Raw genomic sequence first — 16,986 nt, forward strand, 5'->3', positions numbered from 1 at the left:
CCATGACCCTTTGACCTTCTACAGTTACCCGCAACCAGTCCAGAGCACATCCACCCTAAATGTAACGGCCTATCCCCCAACCAAAAACAAACCACCACCCTCTCTATGCTGTGTATACACCTCTTGAATCTGTAATGCTCCACTATTTTGTAGCAAGCGTCACACTATACATAATTATTACGAACATTACAAAACTGACCTCGCCGGGGTGAAGGGAAAATTACACTCAAACCACAGATTTGGTAATTAAATGTTTTTGCAAAAATAATCTAGTTAAGCATGTCCACCAGTTGAAAAAAAAAAACAATATGATAGCTTTGAAGAATTCACTCAGGGACCACCTGATGCCAAGCATAACACATAGTTCTCCTCTAAACGTACAAATTAGTTTAGCCAATTGACAGTAGATCACAAACCAACTCTGCCTCCTAAACACATCCATTTTTCCAAGTTGAATTTCAGTCAGTGGTCATCCATTCAGTTTCACACAACACATCCATTTACACATGCTGAAAACCGACAATCTCCTGTAGCCACCAACTGGTCTGAGGAGGACCTCTGTATCATTAGCATCGATATATAACTGAAACCAATGGGAGCATATTCGCTCAAGGCAGATGCTGTACCTAGATGCTAAAAAAAAGGGACCAACCAAAAAATCATACCTATCTGATGAAAATGAGGTACAAAAGGAGGCAGAAAAAATAATTTAAGCAAAAACCATAAGCATGTCAAAACATGTGACAGAACTAATATGACTGGAGCTGTGGCCAAATTCACATGCATCCAACTTGAGGTACTCCATGAGGGCCCCCCCCTTACTAAAGACCCCAAACCTCAGGCAGGTCAATAGCTTCAATGATAATAGTGAAGGTGTTTATTGTAAACATGAGCTCCAGCTTCTTGGTAACCATTTCCTAAAGGACTTTTTGATTAATAGGTAGCAGTGAGAACAATTTAGATTTATCTGGCTTCTCTGAATCCAAGATAAGCTCCTTTTTTGAGAGGCATGGCAAACGCCTTTTGTACCTCCGATGTGATCTTCATCATTAACAGAGGCAGATTCATATCCTTAAAAAGGGATTGACGGTACCTCCAACATGGTTCACAATAAGAAATGAAAAGAGTTAATGTCAGCCCTCTATTCCAAGCACTACTGCAAAGTAACTGAGACAAAAGGGAGTGGTGTCATCTGAGAAAACAATTTCCAATGAAATAGGAAGTAGAAACTTAGAGGAGTTGATATTGGTTTGGCTAAGAGATGTATAAGGAGTGATAAGACCATCAAGCACCTATTCAGTGACGAGAGAAACTTAAACTTTGTTCAGGGAAATACCTCTTGGTATTAATGTTATGCATGCCAAATCTAAAGTCACACAAAGCATATTCGCTGACCCTTGCCCCATCCTTTAACAGATAGAAAACCAATACAGGGACTTGCACTAAATTCTGCCCGAGGCTTAGCACATTATCTAAGAGTCCCCTCCACCTCAACCCCCCGCGGCCGCTCCCATGTCCCCAAAATCACTCACACAAGAGGTAATGATACATATCCTCCAGGTATATATTTATCACCAACCTAGTACATCTTATTTGTAGGGAAACAGTAGCAAAAAATCACAATTACATTGGCAATAGCAAACAAAAGGGCAAACGCCCGAAACAACATGTCCTGAATGACAGAGACGTTTCAACACAAGCGTAACCACGCTTGCCTGAATAACACATGGCTTTTTCTGTGCCTTAACCATGCATGAACTGAACTACGCATATGCGTGGTTAAGGCACAGAAAAAGTCATGCGGTGTTCAGGAAAGGGCGCGGTGAGGTAAGTGGAGCTGGGGCACGGATTGGGGTCGAGGTTTGGGTATTTTTGTTTTAAGGGATTAGAGTAGGGGGTCAGGGTATTTTTTTTTTTTTTTTTTAGGGCTTAGGGCGGGTAGTTTATTTTTAAAGGTGTGGGGTTAGGTTTAGGTGAGGTAAGTGGGGCTGGGGCAGGGTTTGGGGTGAGTAGTGGGTCAGGCGGACGATTTTCTTTTTTTCAAGTGGCAAGGGTAGGGGGTTTAGGTATTTCTTAGGGTGGTGTAGTTTATTTTCAAAGGGGTGGAGGAAAGTTTAGGTGAGGTAAGTGGGACTGGGGCATGTTTTGGGGTGGCGGTCGGGCGGGCTATTTTTTTGGCTTTGGGTGTCAAATTCTACAGCCCAAAACAGCAAAATTTGTGAGCCAAAACCTCAAAATTAGCAGTATTTTTGCGGTGGCTAAAAAATGTGCCTTCCACAAAAATACTGCAAGGCCTGTGCTGTCACTGCTGGAGACTGTGCTGTGTCACAATCTGTAACCATGCAGCCTCCAGTAGCGCAGTGCCTCGATTTTTAGGTTGTCTGGTTTCAAAGAGAGCAGGTTTGCAGTACGAAACCTACCCTCACTGACATCCGACAACCTGTGTGTGCAAGGCAGCAAGGGCTGGGGCGGGGTGGAGGGCAGTGGAGGTTGGGGGCATGGCAATAAATGCAACAAAAAAGAGGGGACATATGGGGGGGTTGGGATTAACAGGAGACAGGAGTGGGCTAGAGGGAGGTGAGTGCAGTGGAGGGTGGGGAGCAGGAGAGCCTTCCAATGGCCTGCAGAGCCGCAGGGGGCACACAGAGGTGTGAGGCGAGCTGCAGGCTAATTGCACAGGAGGGGGCTCTGTACGTCTGACAGGCTGACAGCAGAGGAAGTTAACGCCTCTGATGTCTGCTTGCCTGTTTCTCCCTCACTTTACTGGCTCTGCGGTAGTGCAGAGCCAGTAAAGAGAGGTCATTACCATGTTATTTTTTTCCCACAAATTTTGGAGGCACTATTGTAAAAACTGTGGGATTTTTACAAAAGTGCAGGTTTTGCGATTTTCTTGCAAATGGCGAAATCACAATATGCTGGGGGGGGGTATGATTAAGACCGAATACAGGCCAGATACCTCTGGGCTATGACGAGGGAAAATGCCAGACATCCTTGTAGGTGCAGCTCTATGAATGGGTTGGCCATCCCAGCTCAATGCATTGAGCATTGTGCTCATTTAAACACTTCACATCATGTATGTGCTCTCCTGACCTCTAAGAATACTGGAGTGACCTTTTCTAATGGATGAATACCGAAATATAGGATCTATTCAACTTTGCTTTCATTCAATTCGTCCTGCAGCAAGACCGGAAAATGTGTGCATACAAATGCATAGGAAGAGTATCATAATCAGCAGAGGCTAGTAAAACCTAGGCTTAGCTTTCTAACATCTTACAGGGCATCATGTAAAAGGATAGAACGTTACAGATTACAGGTAAGTGGTCACAGGTTAAACTTCATATAGGCTGCTGCCAATAAGACGAAATAGGGATGCGGGGGACACAGCAAACAGGACATGTGCTGCGACAAGGCCAACCAACAAAACTACACACTCACAGGAGCATCACTGGCCGAGATGGTTCCAAATTGCCAGTTAAAACATTGACAATATTGGACAGCCAGGAGCCTAGAGGAGCCTAGAGAATGTAACAGTGAGAGGTGCTAAGCAAAGGAGGTGAAGGTTTCCCATCTTTCAACAATAAATCACAGAACAGAGGGAAAGCCTTCTTCCTAAGAGGAGTGAAGAGAGGTGCAAGAGAAAACTGTGCGTCTGGATCTAGGGACTAAAAGCCTGAACGAAGGTCTTGCAGAAACTTAGAGAGTTCAGTTAGGTATTAGGGGCCAGAGTTACAGAGGATTTGTAAAAAGTGGTTGCAATTTACACACCGACTTTGTGAATCCTATGGTATGTTGCAAACCGACCTTTGTACTAATAGGTAGATTCACAAAATAGTGAATCGCAGTGGGTCGTAACTCAACCTACTTCATGAATATTAATAGAGATTTATTATAAATTGTGATCCACTATGAGGCACTGTTCTTATTGCCAGCTGAGACCAGCACACCACCATGTCTGTGATTGCTTTTAAATAAAGCCTTTTTTTTATTTTTAAATGTAGTCCGTTTTCCTTAAAGGATAACAGGATGTGTTAAAGCAAAAGTTGTTAAAATTATATTTTAAGAATCTGCCTACTCCAGAAAATCTTTTTTTGATTATTCATTCATTGGTCCCCTGGCGACCTTTTCCCTTTTGCAAACGGGCCATCTTTCATTTTCAGTAGTCGGTAAAATCTTAATGTTTTACGGCCAGATTTCAGTGTAACAACATTAATAAATGCCATAAAGAATTGTTACTTGGAACGACCCCTTAAAACACCCCTTCCAAATAACGCTTTCTGATGGTTTCCTAAACCCATTTAGTGATTCGGTAAAATGTTAGCGAATCCCTAAATGGGTTGAGTACATTTGAAAAACACATTTTCTTGTCACTACCCCTGCGCTTTACCGAATCAAAGGGTTTGGGACCAGAAACTTCAGTTTGTACATCTGGCTCTTAGTTCTATTCCTTGCTTTGGGAGCAGTGTTTTCACTTCTTCACAGACATAATGGTTAGTGATCAGGTCCAGCAGAAGGAGGAGGCAGTGTGGGAGAACTTGGATTTTCATGAATGACATTTCTGTGCAGGAACTGCTCAAACAATGTCATGTTTGGTTGTGCTCAGCTGCCGAACACAACTGTCAGAAGTCCCCACCTTGCTTGGGAAACATGCCTGTTCCGATATAAGTGTCCCTCCCTTTGTGCATGTACTACCAGCCATGAAGGTTCTCTGTCCTTGGTGCATTTAAACGCCAGAGGAAAGCACACAGGAGGGGTGCACGGTGCACATTCCCCCGATGGTTGGATGCTGCTCCTGACCTTCATTCCGTCAGCGAGGTAACCAAGCCTGACAGGTGAAGCAGTTTGGCAGTCAATGTGCAGCCGAGAATGAAGTCAAAGCATGACTGACAGTTTGTTGTTTTTCTGTTCTTTCACCAAATAGTGATTTTGTTCTGACTCAATCCCTTGGAGAGAGTGAGCAAAGAGAGGGAAAGAGAGGAAGAGAGATAGAGAGAGAGAAAGTGAGCAGTGAGAGAGAGAGAGAGAGAGAGAGAGAGAGAGAGAGAGAGAGAGAGAGAGAGAGAGAGAGAGAGAGAGAGAGAGAGAGAGAGAGAGAGAGAGAGAGAGTGTGTGTGTGTGTGTGTGTGTGTGTGTGTGTCTCTCTCTCTCTCTCTCTCTCGTGGGAACAGCTCACTGGGAAGGCACAAGTCTGAGATGGAAAAATGGAAAATAAGGGTTGAAAGCAACTACCTTCAGGAATGGGGAAAGAAGTAAGACAAATTGGGAGCAAGTGAGCAGTTGATGTGTCGGAACAAGTCATCAAACACTATTTGCTCATGAAGAATAACAGGGATGGAGTACTGGGGGAGAAGTATGAGTTAAGACTGAAGAACAGAGAAGCAAGCAATGGTCACTATGTGCCTAGGCTCCTGGGAAATATTTTGCCATAACCATGGCAGTGTCATGTATCAGATAAAGGTAATGGGTTCTCAGGTGTGTATTCTCAAAAAGGAAGCAGCCTCTTAGCCTTGTGGATACTATCAGAAAGGAAGCAAAGATCTAAGATTTTTCACTTGGGTTCCACTGTTCAAATTATGATAAAAACACTCAACAGAAAACGCAAGGTTAATCGAACGATAAAAATCTGAATTATTTAGACAACATAATCTGTTCCGGTTTTTGGTGGTGAATAAGTGCTTCCACCTCAGTGATGTATGTGAAGCCTAAAAAAATTCAAAGGTCATTTTGGAGAACTACCAGCACGCAGCTACAGGTGGCACAATGCCCATTTTTAATCTTTGCAGAGGGTACTTTTTGTACAGGTGCCCCTTATTGCTATTCATTGCTTTAATAAGATACATTTCCCTATAGCATCAACTAAATCCTATGTTTTCAAAACAAATGTAGCTACCGTGTCAGTACATGGTTAGGCTGAAATGAACCAATTTCATTAGTTATTATCCTGAACTTGGGCATGAATATATCACCACCTCTGTCACAACTTCCCCGTGTGACTATTCGCTCACTAAAACTTAAAGTGGCAATGTCTGCCATTTCTTATCAGTATAAGAGCTCATTGGACATCTCCTTTAATGTTAAAGTCGTGATCAACTGCATAACTTATTTTGTTCAGAAATGTGTCTGGTTTCCATTGATCCAACAAGAAGGATACGTTTAAAGGGGGTGGTTTGGGTGACTCCTGCACAGACTGAGATTAGTGCTGTCTGCCCTTGGTTATTTGTTTACAAGGATGGGATCTGTGTGGACTTGTTTGTCGTGGACGTCTAAGTACCTGATCTCCCTCTACAGCTCAGAGAGCGTTTATGCTCGTCACTTCCCAAAGGTGCACCTTTTGCTCTTTTCACATTTTTTAATATTAAGTAGCAGGTCAAGGGCCACGGCCCCCGAATGTAAATGCATTTACAAAAACGTGTGCATAAATGCAGATTGTGAGAGGTCTCCGTTACTACAAAGGAACAACCCGATAAGAGAGACGCTTGAATGGATGGGGGTGCTGACATGGGTGCTTCAGGATTACTCACATTCAGTCAATGGTGTCATTTCTTAACCAAGCTATTCTACACTTTCCAGCATAATTAGGACAACGTGCTTTTCTATTTGCCCAACTCCTTTTTGCCAAAGAACTAGTTAAAACTCTGGGTTATATTAGGTACCCATGATCTACCTTAGCTTGTCGATTTCCCAAGGCATGATTGTATAGTGGGCTTTGATGTATCTCACTAAGGTAATAAACTGTACTCAAAAGAGACAGTAAATTGGAACTAATATTCCTAAAACTTATCAGAAGAAAGACATGCTTTTACATCTCTCCCTGCAGGATCACTTGTACAGTGAATTGTATGTGTTCCCTGAAGGAACCTTCAATGCCTCTGCCAGGCAGCATTTAGCGTGTGATGGGGGTTCTTCAGTCACACTTGCTCTGACCAGAACATGTCTGACCATCCAAGAACCCTGTGGCTTTAACATAATGATATTTTACTTCTGGAACCCTGTCAAACTGACTGTCCTCATGAAGTAGAGACTGTGAACGAGAAGAGTAACAGTATAGTAATGTATACAGTTAGTTCTTTTTTTGTGATGCCTATTATGCAAAGTCCTGCCCTTCCCTTGCTCATCACAGAAGACAAGAGTTTTGTAAATTGTGCATAAATTATTCCAACGTGTAGAAAAGCTGTTACTCAAGTACGCACAAATATATTTACCACTAATACCTTTTTCTTAGATGCTGTGTGCAATCATTTTCATATCAGCTATTTATGAAAATAGTGTTCCAAATAATTTAAGAGAAATCATTACCATTCATTCTGAAGTAGAAATGTGTGTTAGAATACCTATAAATTGATGTTAGCAATTTTTTTTGTCATTACTGAATCATTTCAAATAACCAAGAATACAAAATACATAAAATACCTGAAATGGCATAATCTCCACTCGGCGAGGTCACTGTGATTGCTGATGCATTGCCAATGCTCTCGACTGGTCCCAAGCCAACATGGTTACTAAAGCTTAACACCTGCCACCCCATGACTTTGGCCAGCTGCTGAACTGCATGAACCTGATGCTGTGACATCTACAGTTAGAAAAAGTAATCATTTTTTAAGTTGCAATAGCAATGATAACAAATCATCTTTTATAGACCGAATGGCAGCTGGCCAAATGGCTTGGCACAAAGACGCCATCAATCTACTTGTTAAATGGTGCAATGAAAAAGCAGTTTATGTTCTCAGTAAATGCAGTGTCTAGTGGGCAGAAGTCCACATTAAACAGAATACACCCATCACCCTGTGCAGGTCAATCAGAAGTACAAATGACTGGGTGGATGCACAGTGGGTTGAGAAGGACAGTGTTCCCTTTGTCTTTGTCCATTTCCCTGGGTGCTGTAATGTCACACAAGCTACTTCTACAGCTCAGTCAGTGCCCTCAAACAATGATTCCTCATAAGTGACTGTCCCATTTCATTTCACTATGCTATGATGCTGTGTGCAATCATTAACAGAGCAAGGAAGCTTATGGTGTGGCTGTGGATTTCAGTGCAGAGTCACTCCAACAGCCATTTCTCTGTGTCATATTAAAATTAAATTTAGTTGAACACTTATGCAGGTGATTCAATTCAGTGTGAGGTATATAAAATGCATTCTTTTTTCTAATTAAATTCCATTCGCAGCCCCAGAATTGCCTTGCTATATGAGAAGGGTTAAGGTCTTTCAAGTCCAGTAAATCCTGTGCCAAGGTGACTGCCTTAGCAGGGTTTCATTTAATTGTACAATGTCCACTTCTATACGAGCCTCAATCTCTAAATAACAACTATTTCAACTTATTATTGGGGCCAGAGAAGAAACATCAGAATTGTGTGGGGTATTTCCGATGAATAAGTTTGTGGGATATTCCAGGTTTACGTACACACTCGACCTAGTTCTTATCAAAAGGTAAAGCCGGCTCATCTAGAGGGAATGGCCATAACTGAACGAGCACAAAGGCAATATCTGTGCAAAACTCGGACTTATCAGTCTGGTGGAATGAAAATAGCTGAAAGATTATTTCAGATAAAGGACCGTGCTGATATGGAGATCATCGTGTTACAGAGAGAAAGCAACGCTGTGATCCTCAAAAGCTAGGCCGGTTTTCTAACTAATTAAGCATAAATTAAGTAAAATCCACTGGGTCAGCAACCAGAAAGCGATTTCCCCTCTGTACCTACAACTCGCTTCACTTCATGCATTAGAAACATTTGTCTGTGCAATCTGCAAGTTTCAACTTATTAGTGACATTTTAAAAGTTTTGAGTTCTTAAATTGTTTGCATTCTTAAATTACACAAAATGCGTGTGCTTCTATTTAGCAATAGGGGATCTGCTGTCTACACCACAAACATATGTTCATTGAAAAGCAAGGTTTTTGCTACATGTATATTAATATTCAAATTCGGCATTTGAACTGAAAGGCAATGGCGAAGAGAAATTGGGAAAGGAGTAAATAATTCACCCAGTGCAAAGGGCAGAAGGAAGTCGACCTAATGGAACGCAGGTAAAGGTACAGATGACGCACCTGCCTTGTGCATAAAGATGGGTCTTACAAAGCCCCGTGCCCTGGAAAGGGATTACAAAAATATACTATTGTATTCAGTGAAGTAGATTTTTCCAAGCAGGCAAGGAACGAACCTCAGACTGAGAACAAACTCTTCTTTAAACTATATAATCCTCTCTTTGGCAGCTTGAAACACGGCCAGCCCATCCACTGTACTGAAGAATGTTCTCAACATGCATATTACCAGGAAAGCAATAGCCAGAACTCTTAAATTACCTGGGACAGGAGGAAATCCTGCAGCTCTTGTTCCTGATGGGACAGGATGATCACTCTTCCATCTCTGTGGACTACACGGATCTGTTCCACTCCAATGTTCAGCTGCAGCTGAATCGACCTAATGTTAGGGAGCAGACAATCACATTTTGCAGTATATTCCGAGGAGAGCAGTAGGCAGATTATAAACCAGCTGAAACTATTCGATGCCAGCTGTATTGAAGCAGAAAGGACTAGATCTGACCAAATAGCACTTGCAACACTAGCCCTTCGCAGATGTACAAACCAACTTGGAAGGACTGGTGACCTGAGAGCCACAACTAGGGAAGCACTGTTCAGCTGCAGCGTGCTGTTGTGTGCCATCAACATGTCTGAATTCGCAGGATGGTCTAAAATCAGAAACTCCAGATGAGAATACAATTTAAATTGGATAAAACAAGAAGAGAATCTACTGCTGTGACAGTCACAACACATCAGCAAATTCATCTCAGAATGTGTTTCTCATTTTCCAATCTTGACACCTGCAAATGTTCATACCGATAGCTCCAGTGCTTTAAATGGGCCGGTACTCTCCGGTACTGAGTACCAGCACTTTTTTATTTTGCAAGGGAGAGTACCGGCACATCTCAAGAAAAACGTAATACTTTTAATTGGAGAGTACAGGAACTTCTCAGAAACAAGCAGGTACTCTGGTACAGAGTACCTGCACTTATATTTTTCCATTTAAAGCACTGGATAGCTCCTAATATAATGATTATAATTATTTCTCTGTTCTTCAAGTGATGGCAAATACAGGAAGTATTGCACGGGGATATTAAGTGTTTTTTTCCAGGACCAGACAATATGGCTAAGTTAAGAAGCAGAGACCATTAGCCAGCTTCCTTAGATTCATCCGTGGCACTTTAGCCACGGAATCACAACATTGCTCCACTTCCGTTCTAGGATTCTACTGAATTGAACAACTGTATTGGTTGCCATGTTTTGTGAATCTTTGCATACATTCAGTAAGATCTAAAGTCTTTCTCAGCACCAGAGAAAGGTGATGGGAGCTTGTTAACGCTGCTGGGCAGGTAACTTCCAATATAATCCCTGAAGGAATTGACCTCACGAACCAAGCTTGAAATACAATGGTTAAGAAACTTTTAGAATTTATAACTAAATAAACTACTGAACACAGATGTGCTCACACAACCCAAGTGTGCCCCGAAGTAAGAACTTTTAAATTGGTCCCACCAAGACTGAAGCCTGTAATTTGAGGGATGCACACAGCAGCGAAATTTACTTAGTTATCCTTCATGCAGGATATTTGACCATTAACTCATTCTAGTGACTGGTTTAAGGCAGGTCCACTGCTGATTCAGGACCTGGTTAAAGCAGGCGTTTCCACTTCACTTCTCAACATCACTAAGGACAAACAGGTTGTGCTGGGCACGTTCTGTGCCACCGCTCCTAAAGAGATGCAGGCCCTCATAGGACCCTTGCGAAGTACAAGAGCAACTCACTGTGCCAAGGGACCCCTGGTAGCTGTGATAAAGATGAAACCTGGGTAACTGTGATAAAGTAGAACAACAGTTCACTAAGATCCTACTCAATGACGAGGATTTAAAGATCGAAAACAACTAAATTACAATGAGCACGTAATGATATATACAATATGGTGGAGTCCGCAATCCCTTTATTAAAAAAAACCTTTGTTTAATTTCCTTATCACAGACGACTTGTAATATCTCTAGTCAACTGTGATAAAGAAATGGTGCAGATGCTCAGCTGTAATAGTTCTATATTTGGGTTTTAATGTCACAGCGCCTGCTGCCACAGCCAGAAGTCAGGGTGGAAAGATATTCACGAATCATTATTTCAGACACAGTTTACACAAGGAAAACAGGAATTGGCTTTTTCTTCTTCTGATACCTTTTTCTAAAAAGTTAAAAAAGGGGTCAGCAAAAAGGAGGTATTAACATCAGCATGTATTTTTTCCATACTGTAGGTCACTGCAGGAAAGACATAATCCCAGCATGTTTCCACACACTCTGCATTTTTAACTTAACTTATATCAAACTGATTCTAATAACATTTTTGCCGACATTACTAACTACTTTTTGTGTCTTTAATTTCACAGTACAGATTCGAATTTTAGAAAGCGACACCAAGAATTTAAGAGGTTTGTGGGAACAGTGATGCTATAAAGTTTCCCCTGGTGTTCATTGTAAGGATATTGTCAGTCGCCTCAGAGTTCCCTGACCTTATAAAGGAACTCGGAGATGGTCCTCTATAGGTACGGAACTCCTCGGTGATTTGCAATATCCTTAAATGTACGATGTCCCATATATAACCCAAACAATCACTGGTTCAGCCATTGTGTATGCAAAACAAAGTTTAATTGTATATTGTTTGTACGATGTTTATGATGTATGTGACCTATAAAAAAAAAAAACATTAAACAAATGTTCAAAAAAACATTCTCATAAAATGAAAGAGTGATGAAAAAAGGGGCCTCAGTGACAAAGAAGACCAGAAGCTGTGAGTATATCTACCTGTGTGAATAAATGTAATAGAAACAAATGACTGTGGTCCGAACGATAGATGAGTTACATCAAAAACAGCACTTCACAACCCAAAGCATAACAAACGAGCCTCAAAGTCCGGTAGCCACTATGTTGATTATGTTTCAACCTCTAAAAACATTTAACTAGGTCTCATCAGGAAAGGTAAAGATGGGGACACTTCTATGTTGATATTTAAAAAGGAGGCACCCACATGAGGAGGTAATAAATACAAACTTCACAGACCTTGAAATATTGGTGAAATAGGGCACCCACAAGCTTGAAAGCAGCTCATTGGATGAGTGTTAGTGGATGCAAACTGTGCTGGGCCACAGCATTGCGTCATTTCCGCAACCCAAGTGGTGGCACAAGGAAGAAGGTTCAGTTGAGGCTGTGCAGCAGCAGTGTGGAGCGCCACTGTCCGTGTGTGCTGGATGGAGTCCAAAGCAGACCAAACAACAACCAAAAAATAAATCAGACTTGGTAGCTAAGGCACATTCGTTATTCTTTGTTGTGAGGTCTTACATTTGATTTAACTCAGCTCTATCGTTCAGAGCAGTTTTGGTTTTTTACTACATCCATACAAACATGGACCTAGTTTCACAGTTTCTGTTTTTCTTTGTGATCACCGGGGACTCTGAGAACACTTTTCTTGCGCCAGTCTTTAATTGTAAGATCATTCTTACTTATAACTGTCTGCAATTAAATTATGTTTGCATAAACAGTGACTAGACTAATGGTTGTTTGAATCATGGACAATTTTAAATGTTTATATTAATTTATGTGCTGTCTATCTTTAAATAATTCCAACACAGCTGGACAGTGATGCTCCACAATGCTGCTGGGCACTTGGCTGAACCTTCTTTCTCAGGCCATTATCTGGGACATAGAAATTATACAAGTTAGTAGCCCAGCATAGTTGGTGGAAAATAATGCTTGTCCAATTAGCTGGTGTCAAGTTTTTGGGAGCCCTATCTCACCATCATTTCAAGATCTATGCAATTTGGATTTATTGCCTTATCGCATGAGCACACCTCTTCAAATATCAACATGGACGTATTCCAATCTAGTCCTGTCCTGATGAGACCTCATTAAATGGTTGTAGAGGTCAAAACATTGTCAACAATATAACATGGAGACTTGGTCTCTGAGGCTCATTGGCTGTTCTTCGCTGGGGTGTCTTGCATTTGATATTACGTGTAGCTATAGTCACAGTTTCTCCTTTTCTGTGTGATCCGTGGGGGCACTGAGCACCCTTTCATGCGCCATTTTTTAATTTTATAATTGTTCAGTTCAATGATTGCAGACAAATTATGTTTTGCATACACAGTGGCTAGGCCAGTGATTGTTTGGAATATTTGTAACATTACATGATCATGGTAATGTACTTGATGTCCATCATTAAATTCTCACCATTGAATGAGTCCCTATTCTACATTATTGCACAGGAACCTCTCCACAGCTCATATTCACGTGGTGCAGAGCTGCGAGGGACACCCCGCCAGAATTATAGGCATACAGTCTGGTCTTGTCAAGAAACTCACTCGAAATCCTGACAACTTCAAGATCAGTTACTTAGCACCTACACCACATCTCTTCCTCAAGGCGTCCTCTAACACGGCAAGTCCTTAAAATATATACTTCATCATCATGACCCACAGGATCTGCCTTACAGCATCAAAGCTAAAAAGTGAGCAGAAAATCATTACCGATACTGCATAAACACAAGGATGTCCACTCTAAAACTTACTTGCATATTTGTTCATAGCCTTGAGACGTTATTAGAACCTTTACACTTGATTCATAAACATCATTTATGTTAGACCAGTGGGCTTGTATCTGTGGATCTTCAATTCGACTAGCGAGGCTGTCAATGGTTCTGGCAGTCCTGCAAAGAAAAAGCACAAAAACGTTATTATAGATCGAAATTATTTAAATGCAGGAGAAATGCATTAGTAAAAAAACTGTGCATGCTATCTACTACACCTGAATTAATTAAAATGACAGAACAAACCATACTGCTCCTTCCATTAGAAGTGTAAAAATAGCCGCCCAGTGTCCTTCTTTCCATGTTACTTGGGAGCTGGCTCTGTGTCACTACCAGTCCAAGATGGACCTCATGTCCTACAGAATACTGAAAGACGCCAATTGATTCTTACATACAAAACACTTGAAAGGAGTCGGTGGAAATTATTCATAGGATCACAATTTCCACATTGGTTTTCCCCCAGTACCATTACAAAGGGTGACCAAGTATGCCTCTCACGTAAATTACCACTATCTGTAAGAATAAAGGTTGCAACGTGTTGCTTTACTGACCTATTTGGCATGGTCACTGACCTTTTGCCCTCAATGCACAATATGCTTTCATAAAAATGACTACTGGGGAGTACTGGGGATCAGACAGGACCTTAGAGTTTAATATGGGTCTTGGGATGTATGCACGTGGTACTTGTATAGTGCAAACCAAGCCAATGTCAGTGTTTTGATACCTATAAAAACTCAGGCATTTACCTCCTTGACACAAGTGGCACACAACCATGGCAAGACATACACACACACAGACAAACCAATGCAAGTCTCTTTACCTCCCACCACAATTCTAGAATTACCGAAAGGGTTTCCTAGCCACAAAATAATTACATATGCACTTCAATACAAATGTGCACAGCAGTAACACAGGCTTAAAGGGCAGTCCTAGAGCATCAAACCTAATGGCATACACAGGCAATGAAGGAAGCACAATTGGAAAAGACCCAAATCAAGGGAATGGAATAGATAAACTATGCAAATCTTGAGAAGCATCTGCTACATCTTTCATCCTGCTAGAGAGCAAAACAGGGCTAGACCATGGTGGTTATTTGTTCTTATCTTGTTGAAGAAAGATCTGCACCCACTTTTACAAGAGGGTGGAACTCTACAACATGGTACTACAGCATAGATGGAAAACAATTCCAGAAAACAAAACCTACAGCCCAAAGTGAACTGACTATACGAGAATTATGGAAATATTTAACAACAAGCGAGTGCACTGTATTCAACCCTCAAAGAACCAGAAAAGGAGAATTGCTTCTCCCGCTGTAATAAATCCGTCTTCAGATTTAGCTTAATAAGCAACAGAGTTTCGTAAAGCTAAAGCTTTGTGCAATGAACTGAAGCAATCCCTCTGGAACACTGCAGAGAGAAATTGGAGACAACTACATTCATTCATGGTAAAAGGGTGCAAAGAGATATTGCTTTCATGGAACAAGAGATAGACTGTCACAAACACAAAGGCAAATTCCTAGAAAAGTATACACAGGGTATGCAGATTCACCCAAACGTTACAAAATACCTTAGAGTCAAGCCACTAGCTGGGGGATTCTGTGAGGGGAAGGGACAGGATGAACATCTCGGATGTTAAGATGAGACTGATGATGCATATAGAGGACATAAAAGTAACAGGACAGCTAGTTCTCAGCACACTTCAGTTGGAATGCACTGATGAAAACGATGAAAGCAGCAGCCAGCGTATACCAATTTGCAAGAGACTGAAGGTTCCTGAGCATGGACTTCCATGTGGAAGAGTAAATAGTAATCTTATAAAAAATGATGGGACCTACCGCCACATCTGAATTTCTAAAATTTTTATTAGACTAAAGACTTAGGTCTTCATTATAATTCAGGCGGAGCCAAATAAACACATATAATTCCGATCTGCCTGTGGGAAAGCCATTCACAATTCTCCCAGCTGGTAAATCCAGCTGGCCAAAACAATGTTGTAAAAATTATTTTGAAAAAAAGGGCTTGAGACTTTAGCTGCAGGAGCAGCTAAAACTCGTTCACTGTTTTTGTTTTCCTGATGGAAGGACTTAACAATTCTTCCCTCTTCCATGCATACCATGTCCCTCTCAAACTTCATCATATCGCTCAGATGTGAATGCATACATTTACCACACGTCGAGAGCATGTGGTGAATGTATGCATTAAATCCCACAGAATTTGGAATTCTGAGTGGTTTTAGGACTGGAAAAAAAAAATCAACCTCATACGCTAATTTTGTAGTCCATGGGGTTTAACCTGCAAGTGCACAGTACTTGGCTGTATTTGACAAAGGTAAATTTGCAGGTGAAATGATCATGTCCCCTTTAGCAAGCAACTCATAAAGAGAAGTGTGAACCTCTGGGACAAACAGGTAAAGCCTGACACTGTAACTTACAGTTTAATGATTTCTTAATATTTGGCTGGTATGCACAGTGGGGAAGCGACGTTAAGTAGTGGTTAGGACAGAAAATGAGTAAAGAAAGCAGCTGCTAACAGATGAAAAAGGAAGAGATGATGGATGACTAAAAAAAGGTTTTCTGGTAACGATGTGTTAATGCAGTTTTATTTCATTAATTGTAATTGGATTTATATAGCGCTTACAGCCCAATGAAGCATTGAGGCACTTTGCGGCAAGTAGAAACCCATTCCGGAAGCCAAGGTTAGTGTGTAATTTTGTGGTTATTGTTGGTTACCGTGATTAGTAACGTGCTCTCAAGAAATAAATTGCAGTTACTTTATGATATATTAATACCCGGTGGTTATGATCATCAGTGGGGGCTACGTAGTTTCAGGTGAATGGTTGGTGCGGTAGACAGACTGGTGGAGATCAGGTAATGTTAGCTTACAAGGATGGAAGAGAGGATGTTATAAATGAAATGAGGTATCAGTCAACTCCTGAATTACAATAATTATTTGTGGCAGGCAGTGATGAGACTGAGAGGGGGCTGTTGTCAGAAATAGAGGCATGCTGAAGATGCAAGGTAAGAAGAGAGTAACTATGAAAAAAGAAAGAACAGGAAAGGAAACAAGCAAAAGTAAGTCAAGGTCACCTTTTCATGGAGGGTTTTAACAGTATACTGGGGGAAGGCATTGTGAGCCAGCAAGCAAACAGAGAATGTAAGCTGCAGAAAAACATAACATTATACACAGTGCTCCACATACAGTGCAGACAGCTTAAACATGTGATGCTGAGCTTGCATATCATTTAAACGTTACATGCCTTAGCCTGTTGTGTCCCATGCCTAATACAGACCTTTTAAACATAGCCTGGATTATTCCAACCTTGGTTCAGGGTCAGAAGGCTCCATAAAGGGAGTTAGCGCAAAACAATGTATATTTATATTTAAA

The 16,986-nt window shown here is 41.2% G+C and overlaps 1 protein-coding gene across 1 annotated transcript in view; it reads right to left on the minus strand.

Moving 5' to 3' along the window:
* Nucleotides 1–16,986, minus strand: part of MED17 (mediator complex subunit 17) — a 106,073-nt gene that overhangs the window by 1,175 nt on the left and 87,912 nt on the right. Inside the window, exons 9-11 of the mRNA XM_069202437.1 lie at nucleotides 13,586–13,723; nucleotides 9,296–9,413; nucleotides 7,408–7,567 (exon numbers count right to left, since the gene is read on the minus strand). Of these exons, the coding sequence (XP_069058538.1) occupies nucleotides 7,408–7,567; nucleotides 9,296–9,413; nucleotides 13,586–13,723 (416 nt within the window). The remainder of the gene's footprint in view (nucleotides 1–7,407; nucleotides 7,568–9,295; nucleotides 9,414–13,585; nucleotides 13,724–16,986) is intronic.

Source organism: Pleurodeles waltl, chromosome 8 (genome assembly GCF_031143425.1).
Source record: "Pleurodeles waltl isolate 20211129_DDA chromosome 8, aPleWal1.hap1.20221129, whole genome shotgun sequence".
Taxonomy (NCBI): Eukaryota; Metazoa; Chordata; class Amphibia; order Caudata; family Salamandridae; genus Pleurodeles; species Pleurodeles waltl.